Source organism: Rhinolophus sinicus, chromosome 10 (assembly GCF_057876585.1).
Source record: "Rhinolophus sinicus isolate RSI-liver-muscle chromosome 10, RSI-T2T, whole genome shotgun sequence".
Lineage (NCBI taxonomy): Eukaryota > Metazoa > Chordata > Mammalia > Chiroptera > Rhinolophidae > Rhinolophus > Rhinolophus sinicus.
In genome coordinates, this window is record NC_142510.1 from 12,596,498 (window position 1) to 12,615,428 (window position 18,931).

Genomic DNA, 18,931 nt, shown 5'->3' on the forward strand with positions numbered 1-18,931 from the left:
TGCAGACTCCCCACACTTCATACCCTTCCTTCACTGCCCTTGTCTCCACCCTGAGACCACCTTGAGAAATGAATCCCAGCCGAGCCTGTGGGACTCAGGGCACCTCGCCACGGCACGGGTGAGAGAGGTGAACTGTCAACTTGGTGCAGCTCATGCCTTTCCGCCGATCTCCTGAGCCATCCTAAACCGGCACATATTCTGGCAAGTCACCTACTGGCCTAAGGTTCATAAAACAGCATTTCTGAAATCCAAAAGTGAATAGCATTCTAACCTTTGGAGATTTTTTCTTCTTTTCTTTAATGAAGTCATCCTCGGATTCTGATGCTTGTCTGAACTGCAGGGTTCCCGAGTTAATGTAAAATCCTCCATACTTTGTAGTCAAAGAAGCAGGAACAAGCTCATCATACTGAAAGGGGGAAGCAGACAGTTAGCTCTGAGTTCCAGTATTCCAGTCCAAAGATGCAGCTCAGGTCTGCACAGAGCAGATGGGACTATGTCTCTCTGTCACTTTTCAAACCGCACGCCTCTGGTCAATCATGAATGCCCAGAAGGTGTTTTGGACAGATCTGGTCATGCTTTTCAGAGAGGGACCCAAGCCCCAGATCAGGGAGTCACCTCCTCTCTTCCTCATACTGAGAGCAGGCCCACTCTGAACCAACCCCCAGCCTCTGGGCCGTCACCAGCGGGAACTTGAGTGTGGTGGTTCCCATGGGGCACTTTCATTAAGTACTTACCGCCTCGGAGTTATCGATGAAGGAATCAGATTCATCGTAACCATACCCCATATCAACCAAGTCCTGTGCTCGGTCTTTTCTACGTTTCTTTCCACCCTAAAATTTAGAATAGGTCATATGCTTTTTTTGTAATTGTGATAAGAACACATGAGATCTATCCTCTTAACAAATTTTTAAGTCTAAGGTCACATGCTTTTTTTAACACACAGAACTAACTGTTGCCTTGAACTCCACCAGCTAGTGACTAAAGGCTGCAAAGCGATGCAAGTTACTTTCACACACACACCCCAAAGGTCTCCTTCCCTAAAGACCTTTCAAAATAGGACAGACGTGTATCTGCATAAAATGACCAAAGACAGAAGGACAAACTAAATGGCTTCGTATGCTTTCTATCCAAACATTTATTCTAAGGGTTAATTCTTGGGGGAAAAGGCCCTTCTTGTTCACCCGTCAATTTAGATCCACACTAGCCTTGCCACTTGCATTTTCTGTACCTTCATGCATTTGCTTAATAACGGCATTTTGTTCTCTCCCAGCTCTACACGTGTTTCCACATCAGTGTTGACTAGATGATAATCCACTAAAGGAATGCTGAAATGTCTAAAAACTTTTCCCACCCAACGAGGTTGTTTTATTGCCCAAGAGAGAAACCTTACATATTTTTCTTCAAATTTCCGGGCAAGGGCCTCCACTTTATGCCTTTCCTTTTCTTCTTCATTGAAAGGATCCGAGAGATCTTTCTTCTGTAAAGAGACCATTCCACAAAATAAGAGTCACAAAAAATTTCCATAACCCTACTCCTAGTACACTCACTGACTACTCAACACCTATAAAGTACATAATAAAAACAACTGTTTTCAGAAAAGACAAGGTAGAAACACATGCTACCTTCTCCTCGGTGTTTACCTTTGTTGTTTAAGAAAGAAAAATTGCCATTCATGTAATTCAACAAAACTTGACCGAAGACCTACAATTGCCTGTCGTAGCACTAAGTCCTGTCGGGCTCCGAATATGGCAAAGAGCCTTCAGTCGGGGAAGCTCAACCTGTACAGACTTGTGTTTTAACGTAGCTGGTTTCCTTCGTCACCCTAAAAATTATTTCATGCATTTAAAAACATCCTTCTAAGAAAGGCTTCACGAGACTTGCAAAGCAGTCAGTGGCTCACAAAGGTTAAGAAGCCACTGAATGCAGCACAGATTTGTGAGAGCTGTTTTGTCTGACGGGTTAGAAGAGTGGTATGAGTTTGCGCTCTCAGTGCTACCAAAAGTCAAACCCAGGCTCACGGCAGTCCCTTTCGTTGGACACCTATCTCGAAGGATCAGGAATTTCCTCTTTTCTCCTAACCTCAATACTCACTCCAAATATTTTCATGCAGTTTTACAGCTTATTTCTAGTCCATAAACTTACTCTTGCATTTCTTCCATGAAGATTTTCCAGAACTGGACCTTGAACTTCTTTGCAAGAAATTTTAATTTTAATAATAAAAGACTCCTGTACTAAACACGCTGAAGACTTCAGAGTAGGCCCAAAACACTAAAGATTAGAGTCTTGTTTGAAAACAAAACTCTCTTATCCCACCCGCTCATCTCTGCCTACTGAAACCCCACTCACCCATTAGGGATCAGTTAAATGATTCAGGGTATAATATATGTAGAATGAGATATTACAGAACATACATACAATGTATGTACCACAAATGGGTGGTCTTTAAAACATGTGCTTATCTGTATCTTCTAATTTTTCTACAATGATCACATATAACTTTAAGTGGTTCAAATAATTTTAAGAAATCCCACTAATCTGGAGCAGCGTTGGATGTGATGTGTACTCCTTAGTGCCTTACAAAGAGCAGTATTCCCGTAACTCCTACCTCCTGAACGTCTGAAGGTCCAGCTCTGTCCAAACACAGTATCTGGGACATAAGCTCTCCTCTGCCCAAGCTCTCCAGGGCTTGCACTTATGTCCATCTTAAACCATTACCACATTGTGGCTCCTGTTACTGTGTTGGTATAATTCTCCTAAAACATCTACAAGATTGCAAGTTCCTTTAAGGCTGGGACAGCAGCTTCTCTACCTTTATATAGTCCTCAGCATCTAGCAGTGCCTTCACATCATAAGAAATATATGCCAAATGAATGAATACATGAATGTGTCAGATTACATTGTGCTTTGAACACTACAGAATAAACACAACGATTCCGAAGTTCTCAATCTGAAGGAGTGAATCCCCTGAAACTGAATCCAAAGTTCTCTGTGTGTGCTACATGCATTTTTCTACCATGCAGAAGAACATCTGGAGTCCCCCAAAAAGGTGAAATCGGAGCACGAGAGTTCCAATTTCATTTGGCCTACTGATCTGGTTTGAGCTCCCAAATAAATACCTTAACCAAACCCTGCTACTGTCTCCTCCTCTCAAGGAAGAGGATGTTATCCCTACTTTGGAAAAGGGATTATCAATACATTTGAAATTCCATTTTCTCATCCTGTCCACTGACGTCATACAGCAGGTTAACCCTTGGCACAGATTCAGTTGGCTTCCATTCAGCCAACAAGATCTTAATCAAGGAAACACATTTTTATCTGAGCAAGACAATTGGATAATCCTTCTACCCAAAGGCACTCCGCCCAAACAGCACAATCATGACTCAGACTAAAGGTGCACTGGCCACCGAAACACTCCGCTACAAACTGTCCCTGTACGAGCTCATCCCCCCTGACAGCCTGTGAGCCAGGTACTAGCCTAACCCTCATCTGACTAAGAGCCTTTCTAGAGAACAAAATGCTGTAGTGTGGGACTCAACTAACCTTCCCTCGGAGCCTCGTCTAGTGAACAGGTATACAGTAGGTGCTTATAAATACTCTCCACCTAGCTCCTGCTCATACTGTATGATCCCATCTAAATAAAATACAAGAACATGCAAAACTAATGTAAGCTGTTAGAAATCAGGCCAAGTGTTACCCTGCAGGGCAGGGTAGTATTTTGGGAAGGCAGGAGGAAAGTTTCTCATGCCCTGGAAAATGTACTTTGTGATCCAGCATAAAGGTTGCACGAGTGTGCTGAGTTTGTGAAAATCCATCACGCTGGGCATTTATCATGTGGGCACTTCTCTTATGTATGTAATTCAATAAAAACTTCATACAAATTTTTTAATGTTAATGAATGGCCAAAACATCAGTAATAGTTGAAGCCGGGTGATGGGTACATGGGGCTTATTATACTATTCTCTCTACTTTGTGCACGTTTGAGAAGTGCCATACTAAAAAGTAATATAAATCTGCCAGGAAAATAAATAGACCATTTAAAAAACATTTGAGAAATCAAACTGATTCTCAAAAGCCCAGAAGGCTACAACCTAATTCTCGCCAAAAACACACACAAAGTAACTTGGAAAAACCCCACAAAAATGGGTTTCTATCCCTCCAGGTAAAGAAACTATCCAGTGTATTACTGTGTTGAGAAGACAGCAGTTATGTGTCTTTTCTCATCTACCCAGACATGAGGCAAAGTGAGAGTCCCTTGGAAAAGAAAAATGTCCAGCATGAAATCCAGCACTGGAACAGCCACAGACTGTTCACATTTACCTGTAATATTTGTAGACTTGGCATAAAAAAAATTGTTGTTTCTTTCATTTAATTAACCATAATTCAAATTAGCCTTGGATACACCATACATTTTCTCCAGCATAAATCAGAAGAATGGTTCTAGAAAGAATTTTATCCCTTCATGCCCAGAGGCAAAACCAGCAAACCTGGCGCTTGCTTTGGGCTGGGTGCTGTGATCTTGGGACAGCCAAAGCCTCTCTATCTTGCTTCCACCCTCCGGAAGTCCCATTTGCACAGGTGCCTGAGATTACACCTGCAGGGGTCTGGAGCCACTGGGGGTACCTTGTCTCCGGGTTGAAGGCCTTTCACCTTCCCGCGTATGTTCTTCACCAGCTCTGGGTAGAAGAACTCTGGGCAGCGCTTGTGATCTGGCTCAAAGAGGGTGAGTGTGATCCGAACAGCTGCTGCAGCAGGCTCGGGGTCCTGATGCTGCTCTGCTCCCCCAACCTCCTCCTTCCGGGATTTCTTCAAAAATGCAGGATTCAGAGAACCTGGTAGAGAGGTGAACTGGACCCTGTGGGGCTCCGACATGGCTACCAACAAGTCTTAGCAGGTGTCACTGCATGGCTTCTGTTAACATTGAAAAGAAGGGCCAGGTCAAACCAAGATGATAAAAATGATCATTTTTCCCGTTCGGTTATACAGATTTAAGTTTAAAAGAATTTCAGTGTCAATAAGAATCCACTGTTCAATTTACCTTGCCATAGATATATATATAAATGAAAAGCACCCAAATCCTTTCAGATAATCACTGTTTAGCATACTTCCCTGCAGTCTTTTTTCTGTATTCACTAAAGCCTTGACATTAGAGAATCCATGCTGACAGACCCTTAAAGAATCCTCAAAATTGCGCAGAACCCTAGAAAATACTGTTTTTCATTTAATCTATCCAATCGTTTTTATTTTCTAGCTAAGAATTATGACCTCTTTTTTAAGGCCTCCTTATTTTCTTCACTAGAAGTTTACTTTCATTCAGGGCCATTCTTCAGAATCACAAAGTTTTCACCAGCTCAGAGTAATGCCTACCCTGGGCATTGTCTTAGGAGTGAAGTGCTAGGGCTCACTTCCTAATGCACCAGCCTCTCACCACGCAAACTTGGGCCTCGACCAGGCGACAAATTATCACATGCCAAAGACCTTCAAAGTTGCTTGGAAATGGTCAGATTATATTGTAAACTCCAGAATTCCAAGGGTTTACAGAACATAAATATGCAAATATATTACATATAGACACGCATATGTACTTTGTGATTCATGTATGATTTGTGTCCTGCTTTTTAAAACTGACATTCTAGTGTGAACGTCTTAGGAGGTAAAGTTTGCATGAGGTAAAGGTTGCATGAGTGTACTGAGTTTGTGAAAACCCATCACGCTGTGCACTTATCATATGGATTCAATAAGGATACTCATTGCATCCTTGTTTGTATAGGAAAAATGATAAAAACAACTTCAAAGTCCAGCATTAAGGGAATGGTTGGAAAAAATTAAGTCTTTTTGTTCATTTTTAAGGGCTTCTGATATATTATAGATGTATAATATATATTACATATGTAATGTTTGTCATGTCTCTTACAAACACATTTTCTTCATGGTTATTTACGGTTTAAGTTTGCTCAGAGGTATGATGAAAGAAATTTTACCTTTTTTTACAGTAAACTAGGCTCTTTTCCCTTATGATTTCTCCCATTTCTTTTGTGCCTAAACTGTCCTTCTCCAAACAGGTAATTTGTATGTAAGAATTTACCTATCCAGTCTTCTATAGATATAACTTTCACGTTGAATTTACTCTGCTTATAAGGAGAGAGGTAAGGCTCTAACTTGGTTTCTTCCCAGCACCAGTCACTAAATAATTCTTCTTTACCCTGATTTGCCATATACTTTGTATAACGTCTTAGATAGCTTAGCTCTTTTGCTGTGACGTTCGGATGTGTTTTCCTGTGGCTTGCACTATCAACAACAAAGATGTTTTGTATACCATATTGTGTAACATTTTGTAATAAATTTTTATGTCATCAATGCCATTAGATTCTAATATATCTATACTTATATCTAATTGATACCACTTAGTATATTTTGAGGGTTTTTTGCTAAAATTAAATGTAATGGTAAATCTATTACCATATAACAAAGGTTTAAAATAAAAATGTCACTTATGTACAAAGCAGCTCAAAATGTTATTAAGTGCCTAAAATAGTCAAAATATCAACTTTTTATTTTTTGTGGATTTTTGACACATTTTGAAAAAAAAACAACCTTGAAATCAATTAACACAGTGAAAGAGTTAAGGTCTATTTCTGAAATCCATCCTATCTTATTGATGTAGTACCTAGACATTCCTTAACCAGTACCATATTGTTTGAAGAAATTGTATGGTATATTTTAACATCTTGATTTTAACATTCATCTTTATTATTCTTCTTTTAAAATACTTCGCTATTCCAGCCTATTTATTATTTCAGATCAATTTTAGAATCATTTTGACAAGTTCCCAAAAAACTCACTGCATTTTAACTGTAAATGAATCATAAATATGAATTCAAAAAGATTTATATCATATGTACCCATATATATGTAAAGATATTTATATAGTACATGTAATACTCACCTTCTATTGTGACCATAAAATTGTGATCTATAATACCAGACAAAGGAGTAAAATATCTAAAAATAGTTAAAATAATTCTAATGAGGCAGCGAAGTGATTAGCAGCAAAACAGGTTGGTGGCGCAAAAGACCATCAGGCATTAAGACGTTGAAAGAAATTCCTCTAAAGGAAACTTTCAAGGCCCCCAAGACATTTGTGATACACTTGGGTTGTGAAAATAAATTTCAGCTAAATGTTGAAGGCTTGAAAGTTACCCTCACTGATAAGACAGGCAGTCTCACTATAAAAAGAGAATCTGCAAGTAATCGATGGGATGCAGGAAGGTCATCCAGAAGTGACAACCAGGTTCCTGCCCCAATCCAGGCAGTAACTTTAAAATGTAACCTTATCCTGGCCCAAATTTTACACTTGACCTTAGCCAAAAGGCCGAGAAGCGACCTGGAACAAATTTTAGACTTTGTAACTTCAATCCACCTAGATGGTAAAACTGCTTCCCTTAGTTGTTTAAGTGACTTTGCAGGCCTGAGAAGTTATAGATATAATACGAGAGAATAATGTAAGTCAAACCTATAGCATAACACTTAGATTTTAGATTTTTAGTCGTGATAACTGCTATTGCTTGTTACTAAGTCATTAGAAACATTTAAGAGATTCAGACATATTGTCTGACGTCAGACTTACAATTTTAATTTGAAACCCTTAAGAAAATATAACTAAGTTCAAAAATATTCTTTTAAAAGAATCTTACCATTATACATTTATCAGCCTTACAAAAGCTAAGTCCTTGGAAAGATTTTACTATTTGGTTTATAAGTTCCCTGTTTTAGAAGTTTGAAGTATTTGAGAGAATAAGCATTTAAAACTTCAAATGCAGTTTTAACACATTTAAGGGAATTTAACTTTGTAAAAAGCTTATTGTTTAGGAAAATTTAATCTGTTAAACTGGTGCCTTAATTGAAGCTCTGTCAAAGATGAAGTATTTTTGTCTTTACAAAAACATTCTTAGATTTGCAAATGAAACAAGATTTGTCAGCAAAATTTAAAGCCTTAAGAAAACCTAAGGGGGCGCCTGGATGGCTCAGTCGGTTAGAGCACAAGGTTGCCAGTTCAATTCCCACAGGGGAATGGTGAGCTGTGCCCCCTGCAACTAAAGATTGAAAACAGCGACTGGAATTGGAGCTGACCTGCGTCCTCCACAACTTGACTGAAGGACAACAACTTGACTTGGAGCTGATGGGCCCTGGAAAAACACACTGTTCCCCAACGTTAAAAAAAAAAAATTATTGAAAAAAAGAAAACCTACACATTTAAATACAGGCATACCTCAGAGATACTGCAGGTTCCGTTCCAGACAACCGCAATAAAGCAAGTTGTAATCTTTTTGCTGGTGGAGGGTCTTGCCTTCAATTTGTAAAAAACGCAACATCTGTGAAGGGCAACAAAGGTAAGTGCAATAAAACGAGGTATGCCTGTACTCACCTTTAACAAGTTAAACCTTATTCTAAGCACAGTATTCTACAAACAACATCCCTCTTAAAAACCCTCAATTGATATTACCCAAGAAATGCTAGCTTCTTTTTGTATCTCAGGTTATTCCCAGGAGTGATATGTTTTTGTGTTGAACGGCCTCTCAATCACTGTATTTTCAAGCTGATTACTGGTGAAACATAGAAAAACTGAATTTTGTATGCTGAGTTTCTAATTAGTTTCTTTACTGAATTCATTTAATGGTTTTCCCTTTTTTTTCAAAATAGGCTGTCCTATCATCCACAGAAATGAGAATTTTGTCTCCTTTCTGAAAAATGGTGTCTCATTTTTGTTTCAGGTCTTACTGCATTGGCTAGAACTTACAGGATAATATTAGACAATATATTCTTTGCCATGTTCCTGACTGTAACCGGTATGCCTCTAGGCCAAGTGTGAAGTTAATTTGAAATTCACATTTTTTAGCAAGTCATTAAAATATCCCTCAATCCTCAAAATTTAAGAGTTTTAAAATCAGAAACATATGTTGAATTTTATGAAATTACCCCCTGGCATCACAAATGTGCTTTAAATTATCGGTTTGTCTTTAAAACAAGTCAAAACGGTAAATGACAGTTCCTAAAACTGACAGTACTTTAGGGAAACTGAACTCCAACGAAAAACCAGCTGTGGACAAGCCAGTTCGCTAAAAAACGAAAACAAAAAAAAACCCCACATACAACCAAAGTCTCCGTATAACAAAACGCCTAAGGGAAGATAGATGTGTGTTGACCTGCAGTCTTTTCAAGCAGGCGGCGACTCAAGAAAAGTCCGGTTCTAAGTGAAGTCAACACTTAACTTAAGAGTCCTTGAGGTCTGTAATTGGGAGTGGGACCTTTTGAAAAATGTTTATTTTCTAGCAGGAATCTGACGTTTGGGCGGTCTCTGGGAACGGTTCTTAGTTCCTCATTCAAAGGCTTGTTTTCACGTATTGAAACTACGCCTGGCATCCGCCTCCCTGTTGTCACAACAACCTGCTCCTAACTTCTCCAAAAGTGTCAAACTACAACTCGGCTTAAGTGAGAGCCCGGTCCCGACAAAGACACGCACCTTTGTCCCCAGCGCGACGCAAGCTACGGCCCCGCGGGCCGCACTTGTCCCCCCGCGACCGTCCTCATGCCGGCCCGGGAGCCCGGGCTGCGGCGCTGCTAGCGGCCGGCCCCGGAGCCATGCCTCCCGGCGGGCGGCCAACCCGCGCCACGGCCCATGGCTGGGTCCCCGCGGGCCCGGGGGAGCCTCGCTGGCCGTGCCGTCTGCCGGCCCAGGAGGAAGTGGAGAGACTCTGGCTCCACGTCGGCCGATCAACTCGGAACCTCGAGGCGGGCTGCACTGGCGCCCCGGGAGAACTTGAGGCGCGGACACGGGCTCCGGCTCGGAGCCGCTCCCCGGACGCAGCCGGCAAAAAGCGCGCTCTGAAGGACCCGTTCGCCCCAGGCGCGGCAACGCAGAGCCCGCCGGGCGCGGGACCCCGCGTGCGGGGCCCCGGTCACGGGCGGAGGCTGGCTTCCAGGCCGCGCCGAGGTCCGTCAGGGTAGCTGCCCGCGAGACGACGCGGCCGGCCCCGGGGCCCGCGCGGAACTAACGGCCGTAACGGAAGCGCCGTGGGGGAGGGGAATGGAGGCCAGGGACCGGAGGCGGGGCGGATCGCAAGGCCGGCTCCTTTGCGCGCTGGACCGGCCGCACAGCCGCCGTCGCCGCCGCCTCAGACCCCGGGCGCTTCGTTGTCACGAGCCGGAGGGAGGGGAAAGGAGCCGGGAGTCTTTGGGCTCCGGCGCGCGGAGACCGCGGCTCCCGCGTCACGTGCCACCTGGCCGGCCAATAAGCACCGGCGGGCGCGGCGACGTCAGAGCAGCGGCGTGGCCGATGACAGCCGGCCCCCGTCACGTGGCCGGACTCAAGCCAATGGGCGGCGCCGGGGCGACCTGAAGTTCCCGGCGGCCTGTGCGTCGGTGGTGGTTGGGTGGTAAGATGGCGGCTGTGAGTCTGCGGCTCGGCGATTTGGTGTGGTGAGTCCGGGCGTCCGGGGCCAAGCGAGGTGCGACGGGAAACTGCTCCTTTGGGCGCGGGGTTGGCGGACAGCCCCGGAGCTGCCTTTCTGGGCGCTCCAGGGCGCGGAGAGAGGGCGAGACGAGGTGCCGGTGCTGGGAGCGACGCCGGGCGGAAGGGGCAGCCCTGCCCCGGGGGACCGAGGCCGAGGGTGGCCGCGGCGGGCCGGGCTCCGAGGCCGCCCGGGAGAGAACTGAGCTCCGGACCCGGACGCCGACGGCTACTGTGAGGGGCGTCTCTGGAGCCACTCGCGGTGCGGGTTCCTCGTGGTCTTGCTGGGGTTCCCTGTAAAGCGGGGGAGCCCTCAAGGCCATCTCGCCCCGGCAAGCCCGTTAAAACCGGCGTTGCAATGGAACCGAACTCTGCGGGCGGCTTGGCCAAGGGTGTCGAAACCGGACTGATGGCGCTGCCCGGTGAAGAAATGGAGGGGAGACTTCTTCTTTACCACCGAAGGCTTGGCAGTGACCAGTGCCTTTTGGGGTGCCTCTTGTGGTCTGCTTCTGGGTCCCAGACAACCGCCCGAACCAAGACTGACTGTCGCCGCCTCGGTCGAGCTGCGTAGCTTATTTCTCGACCCAGAGGAAGGCTTCCATTAGCATTTGGCAAAGCCAGCTGGTCTCGCGGTGAATTAAACCAGACTTTGTAAGGGGAAGTCTGTGTTTACAGAGCACACTGGCCCCCACCCCCGTCACGGGGAGGCTCTAGACAAGTGACTCTTGGCGGTTTTGTTGTTCTGTGTATCCCTTGTCACCAGAAGAATGTACATACTTTATGCACATACGTATACCATTTTGCATTCCATTTCTGAGGAGTTTGGGCCTGTTGAGTCCAACTGGGGAAGCCAGATTAAGAAAGCCTGTGTGCCAGGCTTTTGTTCTGGCACTTGAGGATGCAAAGTGGAGATTTCGGAGAATAAATTGCATGTTGAGTGGGTTGAAGAAGATGGACTGGCTTTTCCAGGGCAAGTGCTGACTCTCTGTGTTTTCTCTAGGGGGAAACTCGGCAGGTATCCTCCTTGGCCAGGAAAGGTGAGTCTCTTGCTACTGAACTAAAGAAGGACATCTGAAGTTGGGTTTGAACAGGTGGAGAATGTAAGACGCATTCCCCTCAGTTTCTAGCATTCAGTTAAACTGTCTGTTTTAAGTAACAGAATTTTTCCTTCTCTAATATCAGTTCATTTAGAAAAGGCAATATAATATAAACCAGATCCCTTAATCTTCAGTAAATGCTTATTTCTTGACTCAGAGATGGTTTTTGTGGAGGTTTTTAACCCTGGAAATCAATTCTAATTTGAATTTAGCTTTACACTTAAATCTAACGAAAGGAGAAGAAAATAAATTCTCCAGGAAGATAGAAATCTAAATGTAGATTAGTGAAAAGTCAAAGTATTTTTGTCCCAACTAAGTTTAAATCTTCTATGTTACCATATGTGCTGCTCCAGTGCATCTTTGCAGAAGTTGGCATTTCAAATTTTGCATGAGGCGATCCGTCATAGCTTTCCAAATGTTCTGTTTTTATATTCTTGCTAGGAGCCCAGGAAATGTCTTTAGACTGTCTCTTTGCAATATGGTATTTTCAGTGCTTTACTTATCTTTCCTTGTCACTATTACCTGTCTCAACTCTTCCTTCACAGAAGTATTTTTAAAAGTGTCCTCTACGTTTCTTCAGTGATGACGGGGTCACATGGGGCGAGGGGATGATATTTATCTTAGTTTTAACTGCTTTTAAAACGGGCATTGCAGTAAAGGAATACTGTATCTACTGAATGATGTGCCACATGTTAGATGTAGAGAACTTTGGAATATTTGTACATCTCCACACGTCTCAGTAGAAAAGTGCCAAATTTGGAAACATACTGGGCCCTGGGTTTTTTTCTTTTTAAGACATTCCTTTTGTTTTATTTCATTTTTTTTGTTACCAACTTAGAACGGTGGGAAAAAACCTTTTTTTCCCTTTTATCCCCCAGATTGTTAATCCACCCAAGGACTTGAAGAAACCTCGTGGAAAGAAATGCTTCTTTGTGAAGTTTTTTGGAACAGAGGATCAGTGAGTAGTGCTCACCAAGAGTTTCACTTTCCCTTTGTTTACACATTGGCCTGGGTCTGAGCTGCTTTGAGAGTATTCTGCGGACCCTAGTTCAGTCCTACTATATAGTCTACAAAATGGCATCATTCTGGCTTCATACCTAAATAAAAGGTGCTATTCTTACCCTGCAGAAATTGTCCTGGAGCCAATAACAGTCAGTCAGGTGAGAACTAGGGCTCACCACCTTCTAAATATAATAATCACATTGAGAGTTTCTCACACCTCACTTGCCAATTCCATAGGCAGTTCCTCCTATAGCACCAATTTGGTTTCTCATTTAATGGTTATTTATCAGTGTGACTCATGCATGAGCTATAGAGTGAAAACTAAAATTTTATTTACCTTAATAAAAGTAATTGTTTAATCTGTTTTCTTTTAGAAAACTAAATGACTTGCACTAACGTTGTAACATTTAGCTAGCCCTGTCCTAGAGTTGAAATCAGAACCATAAATATGAGATTCTTTGGTAGGCCATATAAGAAATCACAGTGTGAGGAAGAATGTATTTGCTTGAGATTCTGATGATGTGTTTCGCTTTCCCATCACTACATCAAGTTGATTACCTAGTTCTAGCTAGATGGTTTGATTTCTTTAAGTAGTTGTATTTCTGTTTATGATTCTTATAGGAAAATGTGATTTTGTGTTAGGAAAATGTGACTTTTCTGATAAAGCTAATACCAATGGTTAAAATATACATTCCTAGAAAGCGATATATAATATTCCATAGGAAAATCTCATAAACTGTTCTTCACTCACTCAGGAGTTTATGTGTCAGGGTGCTTACTCATCTTGGTTTAGAGTTTGCCTGGCACCATACAGATGTACTGATATACCCAGGCCCAGTTCTCTGTCACAAGCCAACTTAGCAGCCTTTTGATGGCAGTATCTCAAAGGAATCACTATCCTGGAGCTGTGAGAGCCAGAGACACTCTGGAAGAGGGAATGTTCTGGTATGCCATGGATTTCACAAGAAAGATTGTCCCGATGCATAAAACAAGTGCTGATTGTGCAACCACACTCCGCATTGCTTGACACCGAAGGGAACTTCAGGAAAGCGAATGTTGTGGTCCCCCGTCTTCCAGGAACTCAGGTGATAAAGACATAAATATTTCAGATGGGATTAAGTGCAGAATGAGTGATGCGAGTAATTGTTAAAGGGCTCGAGAACAAAGAGATCAGTGGAAAACAGCAGGTCAGAGGCTAATGTAAGAGATGGAATTGGAATCAAACTCGGGGGATGGATAGCATTTGGACCAGTAGTGGCATTCCAGGCAGTGGGGATACTATAAGCAGCTGGAACAGCTGGATGTTGAGTTGGATGTGTGGGCAGAGAGAGGCTCCTTGCTTGGGGTGAAGAACTTGTGCTTAGGAATAACAGACAGTATGGTTGGCCCAACTTGTGTACTTCCTGCTTTAGCTAACCAATTCTGAAACGAAAATGGGAACTCATAGAAAGTGGGTACTTAATCAGATCACAACAGTCCTGAAAGCCCTTGTTTTCTTATGATAATTTTTAAAAAGTGCTGAAACATTAGAAAAATAAACTGCGTCCCTGTGTATAAGACATAGAGCAGACAGAGAAAATTGGAGTTGCGTGAATGTGAGAGCTCAGCCAGTCCCCCAGATGAAGCCAGTGAAAAGGATGTACTTCCTGAACACAAAGGAACCTGCTGGTGTCGGGGGTGGTGATGCTGTGATTTCTAACGGAAGTGTTTTTGAGGGAATTCATAAGCCAGTGGGTGCAGGGCAACTACTAGATATGCTGTCTTTAAGCCTTTTTAATTTTCTTGGTAGAGTTCCACGTAAAAAGCTATTTAAAAACGAAGTCACTATGCTTATGTTGGCTAGGCAGTTGACTCGCTGGAAGGGAGCGAAGGGTAAGGGTCTGCAGCACTTCTCTGAAGGGAGAGTGGTTCTCACTGATCAGTGTTAAGGCAGATTTTATTTAGTATCTTTATATTATCTGAAGGTAAAATCTCCAGATTGTTGGGTAGCAGTTACTTTGGGTAAAGAGCTCTGGATTTGTACCAGCCTAACGTGCATTCAGGTACCACTTCCACCTGCTTTCTTATTTGGGCAAGTTCTTATACCTTTCTAGGATATATATCCACGTCCACATGTGGGAATAATACTCCCAACCTTGTAGTTACGAAGAAGTAGCGTCACTTACTCATAGTGTGGTTTGGTGTACAGCAGGTGTTCGGCAAACATTAGGTTAGGGTATAGATCTGTTATGAGAGGAAAAAAAGCTGGTAAGCAGGTGGCTTTCAGTAAGGAAAATGTGAGAGAGACACACACTGCCCATGAGAGAGAGAATCTGTGTTTGAAAAGAAAGGCACCTGAGAGTTAGAGGTTCCTAAGGACATCAGCCAAAGCCTTTTGGTCAAAAAGGCTTTGAACACAAAACAATACACTCTTCCCTCGTTTTTTTTCTTCTCTTTTTTTTAAGTCATTCCACCTTTGTGTAAAAACTACAGTGTGCCTCTTCAGGAGCACATGCGCAGTCTAGTCTGTGATCCCAAAGGGGTCTGGTGGAACTAGTCAAGACTGGGAAAGGGGATCGAGTCAGACGAAGGAGTAGGACTCTTTATGTGAAAAAGCAAAGACTGAAAAAAGCACAATCAGAACTGATGAAATAATGAATGGCCTTAAGGAGAGAAACACTGACTTGTTCATAAATTCCCAGATGTTTCGACAAGGAGAACTGAGTAGAAGAAATACTATATGAAACATATTTAAGAGGTGATTTAGACAGGAAATGCAAGTGGACTTTTTAGGGACGAGAACTACTTCGTGAAGGGAAAGCCATAAGTGGCTGCAGAAAAAGTTGGGCTCTACCTCACCTTTAATGCTTGATGTCAGGGAGAGGGGCATGTGTCCCGGCACATCCTGGGCTGGAGGCACCTCTGGTGACTGGGTCCTGACCTCGCTGGACAGGGTCTGACCCAGTGAGGCTGTTCCTGTATTCCTGAGGAATATAGGATACAGTCAGAGATGTTCAGTTTCAAACCTGACATACTGCTTATGCAGAAGGAAAAAAGATGGGATGTTTTACATTAGGAAGAGCCTTTATTAAAAAGGCTTGTTCCTTAAGATCAATGCTAGTTTCAGTCTTTTAGAAACCTAATGTTTCCTCTCCCTTCCTCTGCCAAAACATCTAACAAATTGTGTTGACATCCCACTGTTAGGAAGACAGGACCAGACCTTCCCAACCAGCCTTCCCTGTCAAGGGAAAGACTTAGTAAGATGTCTGGATTCAACTCTACAAGCCTGCATGGCCACAACGGGAATTGCCCAGAGCTGTTTTCTATTTCATGGAAATACAGAGGGAAATACAACTTCAGCATAACTTTGCCAACTCCACCAGGTGACCACAACCAAAGATGAAGTCTCAGGTGCATGAGGGTCCACTTTGGACACATGGCTGCCCATCAGGGTAGAAACTGAGCTCAGAGTTTAAAAGTTTGGTCAGTGCCGGTGAATGGCAGAATGGAGGAAGTTCATTTAGTTTGCAGGTGCCCGGAACCATCAGAAACAAACCAGAGAAGACTGTGGGCAAACAATGGTAGGTGTAGAAACTAGGAGGCAGGAGAGTTGTGGATTTTAAGTCATAAAAGGTCAGCCTGAGGTATTTTTACATCAAGCCAGATAGAAGGTGGGACAGGCCGGGTGTAAGGTGTCTGAGTAGTAAAGTAACTTCTAGAAAAATCTGCTCGTAATTAGAAACGTAGCCATTTGGAACTATCTGAGCATGCCTTTTTCTTTTCACCTGGCATCTGATTGACACACTTTCTCCACATCCGACACCATGTTATCGTTGGAGAATGGAGCCAACTGGGTAGTGAGGGCCACTGCTCCAGGTATTTAGACTGAGCGACCAGTGTCCCCTCTGCCAGGGCTGGACAATAGCTATCCTAGAGAGTGCTGAGTGGATTCTCCTCTCCCAGTGCCAGCAGCAGCTCCTGTCCTATAGGTGACTCCCGTGGTGGCTGAGGCAGTGGACTCCAGGAGCAGGTGTCATGCCAGAATTAGAGAAAGTGACACAGAAAGAAGCAGCTGGCCAGTTTGGCGTAGGCAGCACATCCGGAAAGCCTTATGCAGCATTTGGGAATGTTCAAGTTTCAGAAACAAAGTCTATAGCATATCTGCAAGTCTTTGTTGATGTCTGCATGATTATCATTGCTTGAAATTAACTGAGAAATGCTTCATTCTTTGTGGTTTCTTTTGTTTTTTGATTTGTAGATTTGTTTGTTTTTGGGGGGTGTCTTGATTTCTGAATGGCTTAGACTTGGAGCTGTAGCACTTCAGGAATATCAGCGCCTTTCAGTGGTTTGCGGTGGGGAGCCTAGAAATTATTTACTAAGTACTACTGACCAATTCCAGGTGGAAAAGTGAAGCCACATCTTCTGACCCTGTTCTTGTCCTCACCTTTGGACTATGCTCACGTGTGTTCTCTCTCTTTCGCCCTCTAGGTCAGTGTGTACGAAGTCTGAGACACACATGTGAGGGTTTTGGAGATTGTTCATAGACTCGTGTCTTGAATAGGATATCTACATGATATAATTTTAATTTAAGGGGAAACAGGTCAGAATTATGGAAGTTTTTGAAAACGTGAGGTTTTTAAATTCATTTTGAGTGGAGTGTGTATTCTGAGGGTGGCTAAGTAGAAGGTTTATACTCGCAAATGAAAAGAATTGGTAGGAGGTGTGTCAGAACCCCAAGGTAAGTTTGCTGCTCTTGGCCGTGTTACAGGTGCAGACACACACCGTCAGCCAAACAGTAGCTACCCACCTGAGCAAACCTTGCAAACAAACAAGGAAGTCATGGGGAAAATCCTTTGGGCAGTCAGAATAGCCCTCGTTCTACAGCAGAGGCCTTTATTATTGATTTTTTTTTTTTTTTAAGATAATACATGTTTATGGCACCGCCCCACAAAAGAAAATATGAAGCTATAAACCGTGAAAGGGTTCCCGTTCATCCCTCTCCCTCAGCCACCCAGTTCCTGGCCCACGGTCATCTAATTATACTAGTTTCTTACGGTGTGGCCCTCCGAAGATGCTGTGTGTGGAATCAAGAAGTTACATGTTCCTTTCCCCTCGTTTTTATGCAAGTGGTAGCATGCTGCAAACTGCTCTGCATCTTGCTTTTTTCCATTTAGCCAAATATCTTAAGGAACCTTCCATTTCATACGTACATTGACCTCACTGATTGCCAATCTCCTTGTTCTCAGGTGTTCACTTCTACAAAAATTATGTAATTCACTTTCTTGTACATGAAATCAAAGGCATGTACTTTAGACACAGTTTGAATAAGCTTGATTTTTCTGACTTCCCAGCCTTCAGCAAACTGGGTGGGAAAGGTCCAGCTCCATCGAGGCATAGGAAGAATGACAGGAGGGAACTAACAGGTTACACCTTATACAAGAAAAGAAACAGCAGTCACTGAAAAAATAGACGAAAAACAAGTACAACCACAAAAAACCACTAAAACATTACAAGATTTAACCCAGCGTCGGCCTGAATGCGCCTGGTGCGCGTCTTACCCCTGATCATTTATTGAGCACCAGTTGTATGCCAGGCCTGCCTCATGGGCCTCAGGGATAGGAGGGTGGGGGATTATTGAAACTCTGGCTGAAAAGCGTGCTCTCTTAAAGGAGACAGGGTTTTGCGATGCTGCAGCCTTTAGAGAAAAAGTTCTATTCAGATTGCCAACGGGATTTCGTGTCGCTTGCTTTCAAGAGGTACTCCTCCCAGGGTTCTGGTGGGCTGGCTTTTTATTTACTGTTCTTCCGATGCGACAGGATGCTTCTCCAACAATAGGTTGATTTCTTAAGTAAATTAACATTTCTTGCATTTATCCTCTTGAAGTCATACTTATGCTGTCAGTTCATTTAGCAAACCACTTTCACTTTTCAAAGATGGTCATAGAGGAAAATTTCGTTTTAGTATTTCAAATGCCCGTCTTCAGGATGAATAGAATTTTGACTACTCTTCTCCTGGCAGAAATCAGTACAATGCTTCAATGAAAACATAGGTGTGGATTTATTGGTGCTTCCTCCACAGATGTTCTTACCTTTTCACTTCCTCTGAATCACAGGTTAACATGGAGAGGAGGGAGGCAGGGATTAGGATTCTTAGAGTGTGTTTCCCATCTCAAGGGCTCCATAAAAACCACCCCATTGATCTTAGATGAGCTTGTGCCCGTCTCAGCTTCTGACCTGAAATTCGGAAAAGGAAAAGGCCTGTCTCGAGGGCTGTGGCTCTTTAAAGCTTCCCTACTGATGCTTGTGTCATATCCGAGCTGCCAGTCAATATGACAGCTTAACTTGCTTTT

The 18,931-nt window shown here is 43.3% G+C and overlaps 2 protein-coding genes across 14 annotated transcripts in view; one reads left to right on the forward strand and one right to left on the reverse strand.

The window, feature by feature from the left end:
• The window catches only part of UBN1 (ubinuclein 1), a 36,126-nt gene extending 25,869 nt beyond the window's left edge, over window positions 1-10,257 (reverse strand). For 4 of the 5 annotated variants that reach the window (XM_074323150.2, XM_019756414.3, XM_074323149.2 and 1 more), the window contains exons 1-6: window positions 9,518-10,257; window positions 8,267-8,369; window positions 4,621-4,908; window positions 1,391-1,477; window positions 735-830; window positions 272-406 (exon numbers count right to left, since the gene is read on the reverse strand). In XM_074323150.2, the coding sequence (XP_074179251.2) occupies window positions 272-406; window positions 735-830; window positions 1,391-1,477; window positions 4,621-4,869 (567 nt within the window). In that variant the 5' untranslated portion in view covers window positions 4,870-4,908; window positions 8,267-8,369; window positions 9,518-10,257. The remainder of the gene's footprint in view (window positions 1-271; window positions 407-734; window positions 831-1,390; window positions 1,478-4,620; window positions 4,909-8,266; window positions 8,370-9,517) is intronic. The other variant, XM_019756413.3, reaches the window with a different exon arrangement.
• A 94-nt stretch (window positions 10,258-10,351) lies between these two features.
• The window catches only part of GLYR1 (glyoxylate reductase 1 homolog), a 32,278-nt gene continuing 23,698 nt past the window's right edge, over window positions 10,352-18,931 (forward strand). For 6 of the 9 annotated variants that reach the window (XR_012493239.2, XM_074323151.2, XM_074323153.2 and 3 more), the window contains exons 1-3: window positions 10,352-10,473; window positions 11,505-11,541; window positions 12,480-12,559. Coding sequence is in view for 7 of the 9 variants with exons in the window: in XM_074323151.2 (XP_074179252.1) it covers window positions 10,436-10,473; window positions 11,505-11,541; window positions 12,480-12,559 (155 nt within the window). In the remaining 2 variants the exon portion in view is untranslated. The other 3 variants (XM_019756415.3, XM_088801267.1, XM_088801266.1) reach the window with 3 other exon arrangements.